The sequence below is a fragment of the Solanum pennellii genome, chromosome 4, assembly GCF_001406875.1.
Source record: "Solanum pennellii chromosome 4, SPENNV200".
NCBI classification, from domain to species: domain Eukaryota; kingdom Viridiplantae; phylum Streptophyta; class Magnoliopsida; order Solanales; family Solanaceae; genus Solanum; species Solanum pennellii.
The window spans coordinates 70,512,881-70,523,801 of record NC_028640.1 but is presented as its reverse complement, the minus strand read 5'-3'; the positions used below and the strand labels follow the sequence as shown (position 1 = coordinate 70,523,801).

The following is a 10,921-nucleotide window of genomic DNA, read 5'->3' as shown; positions in this document are numbered from 1 at the left end:
ACCATATATTAAGGATCATTTTGGTAATCTTTTCTAAAACGTGACAACCAAAACTTTTCTACGCAAGAACGCATAAAATGAGCTCCATTAATTAGTATGATCTTAATCAATATGACCACAAAAAGTGTTTAAAGTTAGAAATTCTTCAATACTTTAACAACGAATTAACTGAATCTCCGAATATTGTGATTAAAGTTAATTGGGAATAGAGCACGATATGTCCTTCTATTTTGCAATTTAGAGCAATATATCTATATTATATTACAAAAATAGCTTACATATACTTCTATAAATGGTTCAAATATATCCTTATTATTACACTCTTATACGCCAATAAGTTTCTTAAAACATGAGTATTTACTATTGTCTCGAATGATAATATATATTACTTTATTATGCATATTGATTGAACTTTTTATCTTTTGTTAAAAGATCATATGACAAATAAAACTATTAACTACTCTTTATTCTTATGATTATTTAGTTACATTTAGTAAAATAAAATTTGATACGACGAAAAAGGAAGAATAATAAGAACAAGTTGTTAGTTTTTTAGTTGAAGCTTAATTTTCGATACAACTGGAGTAGGTAAAACAAAACGGGGAAATTTTTTATTCTATTTTTTTTTTGGTGGAAAAAACGGGGAAATTGAAAAGGATAAAAATAGGAGAATATATATATATAATAAAAAATAAATGGCGTAGATTAAAATAACAAGAAAAAAAAGATTTATAATATTTAATATGAGAAATAAGTACGAAACTTATTAGTAAGACTCGTCGGGTTACCAGATTATTTATTTTATAGTTAATGAGAAGTTGCTATATGACTAATCAAATCTAAATACAAAGTACAACCTAACAAAGCAAAAAGTATTAATACGAAAGTTTCTTCCTACTCTCGTTTTATAATAAATGATGTTTTATCTTGGTGCAATTTTTCTTAAATAAAAAGTAATTTTTTATTGATTTTTCCTTAATAAGATATTAAATAATTTCTTGAAATTTTTTTTGTTTAGATAAAAGTAAAATTAAAAGAGAAAAATCAATATAATGAGATGGACCAAATGATCCCTCCATGTACCTCAATTGATCAAAATTTCAAAAACACATAATAATTTATATTCAGCTAATTATTTTAAAAAAATATTATTAATATTAAACACCAACCTATGCTTAACCAAGTTTCTGAAAAGTACTTATAGAAATAAACTACTTACTTCGTTTGCTTCTGAATAGTAATAGCTTATGCAATTACTATCGATGCATAATACATATATTAGACCTTAAACTTGGCTTCAAATTTTAATTTTAACCTTCAATTTTAATAAGGAAAAATAACTTAAATACACAACTATAATTTTTATATTCTCTAATTTTCCCTACTTTATTACACTATGGGATTCCTTAAATTTTTACTTTTAATAATGCACAAACAGGCACTTTAACTATCCATGAGTCCTACATGGCATATGACACCATGTAGGACAAAAATGACATGTAAGATATTTGTGTCTATTTGTTCAACTTTATACAAGTTTAAGTGTCTACTTGTGCACACCCAAAGTTGAAGGACATAAATGTGATTCGAACCCAAATTAAAGGGCACAGTTATATATTATGCCTAATTTCAAAGTGCTTTTACTCTTTAATTTTTAAGACAAGTAAAATAAAGATTTATGCTAATTTTTTATATACACATCAAAAATTAATTTAAACATTTAATTTAAGTATATCAATCAAATATTCTATGGAAAAGTTACTCATTAGTATCGGCTAACTCTGATTTGATAATGGATCAAAATTAAAATACCACGAAGAAATAACTTAATGACTTGTATACATGAAAATTTTACTTGATTTGCAGGATATAAAAGTTTAGCTCAAAATTAATATAAAGTAAAATTTTTATTTTCTATACTCGAATTAAATTGCACCAAAAATCATCCTCATTAGATAATAAAACTTATTTCAAAATGCTCTAGGCTTTAAATAGACATATACTTTTAAAACTAAATGGATAAATTCAATATTGTATATCCAAAACTAGTAACTTTAGTAAAATATTCTTTTACTATCAAAAAAGATTAAATTTCTTTTTTTTCTTCTTATAAATAAGTTCACCTCTCTTTGTACCACTCCAAACTCCAACTTCTATTTTCCCCCATTTTTCACTCCACAATGAAACTTCACATCTCAACTCTCATTACTACTATTCTCATATCTCTATCATTAGTTTCGATTGTTCAATCAACTCAGCCACCTTTCTCTTGCGATTCGTCGAATCCGCAAACCAAATCGTTAAAATTTTGCCAAACAGGACTTCCAATTAGTGTACGTGTACTAGACCTTGTTTCTCGACTCACACTCGATGAGAAAATATCTCAACTAGTTAACTCAGCTCCTGCAATACCCAGACTCGGTATTCCGGCGTATGAGTGGTGGTCGGAATCATTGCACGGCGTTGGTTCTGCCGGAAAAGGTATTTTCTTCAATGGGAGTATTGCCGGAGCCACCAGTTTTCCCCAAGTTATTCTCACTGCTGCTACTTTTGATGAAAATCTATGGTACCGCATTGGTCAGGTTCGTAACCAATTTAAAAATCTGTTTTGTTTAATTTTTCATTTAGAATAATGAATAAGTAGCCCTTCGACTTATGTTCTAAATTTTATAGACACACTTATACTATACTAAGATTTTATTATTTCTGAATTTATTTTATAAGTAATTTTCTACTTATAGTAAATTGAAAAGAGGTAGAAAATTATTTATAAAATAAATTTAACGGGTGATATGATTTTAGTATAGTATAAGTGTGTTTCTGAAATTTTGGACAGAAATACTTGTGTATTTTCCTTTTTTTTTTACTTTTATGCATTTTGAATCTTTTTTCCGCCGCGATTTATTAACTTCTAGACTTTGCTAGCGAGGATTTGATTTTTTTACCTTATAAACTTTTTCTCCATTTCCATGTTAAAAGGGAGGATTGATTTTGAAGGCACTAATAAAATTTTATCAACTTAAAAAAAAATAAAATATATATATATATATAATTAACTTTGTGATTTAGAAGCAATATGCCCTGTCACTTAACATATATGCATTTTTAAAAAAATTGTAAAGTAAAGTTGAAATGTAATTTACTCACTTATATTTTTATTTTTACCATATCTAAAATATTATTTTTTTTCTTATGCAATTTATGAATGGTCAAGAGATTTCATTTTCTAGATAAATTAACGAGACATTAGTATGTTAGTAACTTTGAAATATAAAGTACACATTAGGTATGTAGGTTAAAAAATAGTACTCTTTCATTTTGATTGTCGGTGGATGTATGGATATTTATTGTGTCTCAAAATTCAATTATTGATAGTCCATCTTTTTATTTTATTTTATTGTATTAATGATTCATGTAACTTGTTATAATGAGTGTAGTGTAAAAAAATGTGAATTTTTATTGCTAATAATTTTTTAAGAATGAACTAGGTGATTGGAGTAGAGGCAAGGGGAGTATACAATGCAGGTCAAGCAATAGGTATGACATTTTGGGCACCAAATATAAATATATTTAGGGATCCAAGATGGGGAAGAGGTCAAGAGACACCAGGGGAGGACCCAATAATGACTGGCAAATATGCAATTAGGTATGTTAGAGGTGTACAAGGTGACAGTTTTAATGGTGGACAGCTTAAAAAAGGTCACCTTCAAGCTTCTGCTTGCTGCAAACATTTCACTGCTTATGATTTGGATCAATGGAAAAACTTGGATCGATTTAGCTTCAACGCCGTTGTAAGTTAATTCTTTCTTTTTTCTCTCTCTTTATAATCATGATGTTTGAATCAGTTTGTGACGTATTGTTATTTCTACGCATATAAAGTATTTTATATATTCACTTATTGTTTAGTATCTACTTTATGTCTTTCATTAACTCAGATTTACGCATCTTTAGGCTGAAAGTGTTTATCTATTTTTTTTTCCGTCCAACAATAGTTGTTCACTTATAACTTAGCACATCCTTTAAGAAAATATAAATAAAAGGTTGATTTTACTATACCACCTTTTAAATGTAATAAATATAATATCTTAAAAAATGTAATTAAAAAATGAATATAATTGATAATAAGGTAAATTAGGAAGTTTAAAATTATTCATAAATTCCATTAGGACATATATATATATATGTCCTTTAACTTGACCTCGTTTCACATTTATACCCTCAAACTTTGAGTGTGCACAAATAAACACTTGTACTTGTGTAAAGTTGAATAAGTAGACAAATTAGTCCAATGTGACACATTACACATAGGACACAAATTATCACGAGGATGTCATATAGGACGTGTGTGTTCATTTGTTTAATTTTATACAATTTTAAGTGTCTACTTGTGCATATTCAAAGTTAAAAGGACATAAATATAAAATGATGCAAAGTTAAAGAATATATTTATGTATTATTTCATTTCATAAAGTGGACAAGTATGTAAACAAATATTGTTGGACGAATCAAGTTTTTTTCTTTGAAAGAGAGTACTTCTTTTATCTCATTTTGATATCCTTTTCTTTTTTCGTCTATCTCAAAGAAATGTCACGTTACTAAATTTTTTTTACTTTAATGAAAATGAAACCATATATATATATATCTCGTGATTGTTTTAAATTATGAATTTAAATCTTTTTCTTTAAATATCATATCAAGTCAAATAATGTTAAAAACGAGGCATGGACTAATATTTTGCATTTCTGTAGCCTTTTTATTTATATGACCAATGAGTAATCAGTATTCAACGATTCTTCACCACTTTCGAAGTTTAGAAGACTTCATTGTCGATAGGTTATGTACTTTTCCTATCATGGAAACAACAGTCACGGGATTTAATTTTCTGAATTATTATTAGGGCAACAACCTTATCTGTCAGATCTTTTTAAAAAGAAATGTATATTTTAATGCTTAAAATTTTCAGGGAATAATTCTTAAAATTTTAGTATGGAAAAATAATGTTTTTTAATGTTTATTATGACATTGTCGGTGGGATGTCAAAATAAAAATAGAAATTGAAAATATAATTTGTCTTGCCAATATTTTGATGGACTAATTTCAAAAGACTGGATTTGTATTAATTATACCTGGCCCCTTTAATTTTTGTTTTTTCTTTTTTAAAATTACCATATTTTATTGCTAGTCGAATATTAGGTAAAAGTCTCAAAGTCAAATTGTTCATTTTCTATTTGTTCTTGCACAATAAGTGGAGTGGATTAGGGACCAGGGAGGTCGTTTTAGTGTATTAGAAATAATTCTACTTTCGATAGACAAAAAATTAAATTATATAAACTTTATTATAATTATACTGAATATATAATTATTGACGAAAAGTCGTATTTGGACCAAAATAAAAAAGTGGGCGTGGCCATGTCCACTATTGAATGTAAAAGATAACACAAGTCTTTGTCTTCTTTTTAGGATTCACACTTTTTCTCAATAGATTGAGAAAATTGGAGTATTTAATCTTCAACTTTTAGTGGAAAAAATGAAGCATGAGAATGATGCTTTTTTACACTGTACTTTTATTCTTTTTGTCACATTACTTCAAGATTTAAGGAATCTACAAAAAAAAATAAAAAATTATGGAAGTAATTTTGTACTAGTATAAAGTTTAGTATATTTCAGTTTCACTTTTTTCCCTTTTGCAATCATGACCTCTGATTTTTCTTATAATTACTTAGGTAACCCCTCAAGATATGGCAGATACATTTCAGCCCCCTTTCCAAGATTGTATACAGAAAGCACAAGCCAGTGGAATTATGTGCTCTTACAACAGTGTTAATGGCATCCCAAGTTGTGCTAATTATAATCTTTTAACTAAAACAGCTCGTCAACAATGGGGTTTTCATGGGTAATTCTACTATTTAACGCACTATACTCTTATAATTAATCGATCTTTAACTTATATACACTAAGCAGTCTTTTTTTAATATATAGAAGTTAAACTCGTTTAAATATTATAGGTACATTACGTCCGATTGTGACGCAGTTCAAGTCATGCATGATAACCACAGGTATGGAAATACACCAGAAGATTCAACAGCATTTGCACTTAAAGCTGGTATGCTTGTACCCTTAAACCTTTGTTTTTTTTACTTCTTTATTTATTGATGTAACTAAATTATGCTATGATAATAATCAATGTCACCAAAAAAAATAAAAACGTTTAAGTGGAAACAATCCATGTGCTCTCTAAGCTAGATTGGGCCTACAATTATCTTAACCCAATCTATTGAATTTATTTGGGCCCAGGCCCCATGGTTTTGGTTTTGTGGGCTGAAATGGAGCAAATAAAAGTCCAAAATGAAAGCAGCAGGGGACTTCTACAATTTAAATCTATTTGTCTTCCTTTCCTTTTTAGTCTCTTTCAAAAAAAATATTTTCTTTTCTTGTTTGGAAACTTTTAAAATTTTAAACTTTTCTCCATGACTTGTTTATGACCACAAGATTAAAGGACATGTTAGGTAAATTTGATCAGAAGTTTAAAAGTCTACTTCGTTTTTGCAATATGAACTAACCTTGCAACTGGCAGAGCCATATGTGTGGGGTGTCGATTCACACCCCCTTTGTCAAAAAATTATACTGAGTAGCTAGGTAAAAATAATTTTTTATGTTTATCTATTACATGTTGACACACCTTGTGTGTGATTTTACTTCTATATAATTTGACGTCTCTTAGTCAATATTTTGGCTCCGCCACTATACTGTAATGGACTAACCATGTTGTTTCAAAATGTGATGGGAATTGAAATTTGACAGGCATGGATATAGACTGTGGGGATTACTTGAAGAAATACACAAAATCAGCAGTAATGAAGAAAAAAGTATCACAAGTTCATATAGACAGGGCTCTTCACAATCTTTTTTCCATAAGAATGAGGTTAGGATTATTCAATGGGGATCCCAGAAAACAGCTCTATGGAAACATTAGTCCTAGCCAGGTTTGTGCTCCACAACACCAACAACTAGCCCTTGAAGCTGCAAGAAATGGCATTGTCTTGCTCAAGAATACCGGCAAGTTGCTGCCTCTTTCCAAGGCGAAAACCAACTCCCTTGCTGTCATTGGTCATAATGCCAACAATGCTTATATTCTTCGTGGGAACTATGACGGTCCTCCTTGCAAATACATCGAAATACTCAAGGCGTTGGTTGGTTATGCAAAGTCAGTTCAGTACCAACAGGGTTGCAATGCGGCTAACTGCACGTTTGCTAACATTGATCAAGCTGTCAACATTGCAAGAAATGCAGATTATGTTGTTTTAGTCATGGGGTTGGATCAAACTCAAGAGAGGGAACAATTTGATCGCGATGACTTAGTGCTCCCGGGGCAGCAAGAAAATCTTATCAATAGTGTTGCTAAAGCTGCAAAGAAGCCTGTTATATTGGTGATTCTCTCAGGAGGTCCAGTTGATATTTCTTTCGCGAAATATAACCCTAAAATAGGAAGCATTTTGTGGGCTGGCTATCCTGGTGAAGCTGGAGGAATTGCTTTAGCTGAAATCATATTTGGTGAACATAATCCTGGTAAGACTTGATCACTTCGTTACGATTTTTCCCCCTTCCTCAAACATGCTTGATTTTGACAACGACAACGTTTTTCTTAATGTCAGGGGGTAAATTACCTGTTACTTGGTATCCTCAAGCCTTTGTCAAAATACCAATGACAGATATGAGGATGAGACCTGATCCTAAAACTGGTTACCCTGGAAGAACATATCGATTCTACAAAGGTCCCAAAGTTTACGAGTTTGGATATGGTCTTAGCTACACTACTTACTCCTATGGATTCCACTCTGCCACTCCAAACACAATCCAGTTAAATCAATTATTATCTGTAAAGACAGTTGAAAATTCAGACTCAATCCGTTACACGTCTGTGGATGAAATAGGAAGTGACAACTGTGAGAAGGCGAAATTCTCAGCTCATGTTAGTGTGGAAAACTCAGGGGAAATGGATGGTAAGCATCCAGTACTACTTTTTGTGAAACAGGACAAAGCGCGAAATGGAAGTCCTATCAAACAGTTAGTTGGATTCCAAAGTGTAAGCTTGAAGGCAGGGGAAAATTCACAACTTGTGTTTGAGATCAGTCCTTGTGAACATCTTAGCAGTGCTAATGAAGATGGATTAATGATGATAGAAGAAGGATCGCGTTACCTTGTCGTTGGAGATGCTGAGCATCCTATTAACATCATGATATGAAACCAAAAAAAAAATGGTTACAAAAAGTTATTGTTACTATTTTGAATTTCAAAAATCCTCTCTAAATACCTATAAGAGTGGCAATGTTGCAGCAGCAACAGTTAAAGTATAGATATTAAGATGAATTTGAGCTTTTATCTCTTTGTCTTGCTAGATATCTATTATATTTTCTCTTCTTTTTTTTCAAGAACTCGAAAAGTTTTATAAGAAATTCAAGTACTACTAGCATTAAGATGTTAAGGATGCTCACTAGTGTATCTCATTATGAATTATAGAACAAAGACGTTAACATAGACGGGGAGTCTTGAATATGTCACAGGTTCAAGTCGTGGAATCAGTCATTAATATCTGCTACCTTATCCACGTATCACCCCTTTCGAGTACAACACATTCCCTCAAACTGACCTTTTTATATTTTTACTAAGCTAGGTTGTTACAGAATCCATAATTAGCTATAAAATACGAAGTTTTAAAAAATTGATTGTGCCTTAATATATGACATTGTACAAATAACGTGCAAGCCTTAAAAGGGAAAAAATTTACATTGAATAAGAAATATTCTTCGATCACTTTACTTGATGGAATTTTGTATATATTTTTTATATATAGAAAGAGGCTATATATAATTAATTAGTCATCCAAAGGAACTAGTGCAAAATTCTTTTAAGTGGAAAAACAAGCACCAAACTTTTCCATTTATTTCATTTTATTACCACTAATATATTTTGTAGCACTTCATGAATAGGACCAATTTAAATGGTCTATTTAAGATTCATCTAACAATATATTTTTAAATTCAAAGTCTAAAAGGTGAAAAATATTAATAAAAAATTTAAAACGGTATATATAATACTTTTTTAATTAAACTGGCAAAATCGCTGCTATAGCAAGGATTTGTAAAATTTCTTTTTTTTAAAAAAATCATATTTTTTTAAACAAATCGCTGCCAAGGCAGCGATTTTCAAAATTATATATTTTTTTAATAAATCGCGGCAAAGACAGCGTTTTACATAAAAAATTTATTTTTTTTATTTTTTTGCTTTTTTAAAAAAAAAAAATCAAATCGCTGCAAAGGCGATTTTGAATTAATTTTTTTTTTAAAATCAAATAAAAAAATAAGCATCATATATGTGTTGTAAAAAAATAATCATATTTTTAATTCAAAATCGCAGCGATTTGATTTTAATTTTAATTTTAATTTTTTTAAATCAAATAAAAAAATAAGCATCATACCTGTTTTGTAAATAAAATAAAAATCATATTTTTAATTCAAAATCGCTGTCTTGGCAGCGATTTGATTTTAATTTTTTTTAAAAAAAATCAAAAAAAAATAATAAAAAGATAATTTTAAAAAAAAGGAAATTTTACAAATCGCTGTTATAGCTTTTTCCTGCGGATTTGTCGTTTTGGTTAAAAAAAATTCATATACCATTATGGAATTTTTGTTAACATTTTTTGTCCTTTAGACTTCGAACTCATATATCTTTATGGTCCATTTAAGATTCACCCAACTATATATATATAAATATCTTCCTAAATCATAAATATGTATTAAAATATTCGACTGTAAACTCAATAGTTGTCATATTAATTTAAGTTTATTTTAAAAATTTATGAATTTTAAATTTTGGATCTTCTTTGAAGGTATAAAATTGTAGATATCTATTTCTAATTAGTAAAGTAAATTGCAAGAAAATGAAAATGAAAAAGTCAAACGCTTTTTTCTCTAGGATTCATCGTGGACTTTAATTATTTTAGTTAAAAGCTAATGGTTAAGGAGAAGATTCTCAAGAATCTCAACCAGTATAATTTTTAATTAATTATATGATAATAATGTAGCAAACTACCCATGCGTTGATCTATGACTACCAAAAATAATTTTTTTTAAAATGCAGCAAGAATTGAGTCATGCTATTTGCAAAAATAAGTATTGAAGAATCTTTTGATTCTCGACAATTATTCTTCCTACAAATTACTACTATATACTATTTATTTTTTGTTATTAGGGTAAGGTTGAAGAAACAGTTGTAACTCAATAGCCACGAAATGATCATTTTAGGGTATTCATTTAGTTGACGGATGCTTTTATTATCCTGATAATAATTGTATATATAAAAACGATGTATATAACTTAGGTAACTACGTATTTTAAAGCTCAAACATATAAATTCTGATTATTTTTAGTTATAAGTTATAGTAGGTTATTTTGTTGCTTATAAATCCATACTACATCGATATTCAATCAATCTGATGATGTAAAAGCTATTTATTTCGTTGATTTAACGTATAAAAGTTAAACTTGTTATTTATTTAAATTCTTAAAATTAAGATCATCTTTAGATACATTTTGCATGATATATATATATATATATATATATATATATATATATATATTAACACCCGTATAGAAACTTCCCTTATTATCCACCAACTGTATCCAGCTACATATAATATTATGGAATTCAATGTCAATTCTATTTAAATAAAATGTCAAATGTATATTAAACAAAATTTGGAAGTGGAATCTGGTTGTTTATGGGATTTTCAACAGTATAAAGAGAAATATTCTCCATGAATTTATATATATGATAAATAATTGACACTTTATATATGCTTTTCATGATCGAAGTCGAAGTGACAAAGTGTTAATATATATATATATATATATATATATATATA

General features: G+C 28.8%; 1 protein-coding gene across 1 annotated transcript; it reads left to right on the top strand.

Annotated features, from left to right (window-relative positions):
• The first annotated feature begins 2,124 nt into the window (after positions 1 to 2,124).
• Positions 2,125 to 8,482, top strand: LOC107017981 (probable beta-D-xylosidase 7). Its single transcript, XM_015218300.2, has 6 exons — positions 2,125 to 2,582; positions 3,489 to 3,791; positions 5,724 to 5,893; positions 6,006 to 6,103; positions 6,802 to 7,566; positions 7,653 to 8,482. The coding sequence occupies exons 1-6, from the start codon at positions 2,181 to 2,183 to the stop codon at positions 8,240 to 8,242; spliced, it is 2,328 nt and encodes a 775-aa protein (XP_015073786.1). The 5' UTR covers positions 2,125 to 2,180; the 3' UTR covers positions 8,243 to 8,482.
• Positions 8,483 to 10,921: the final 2,439 nt, after the last annotated feature.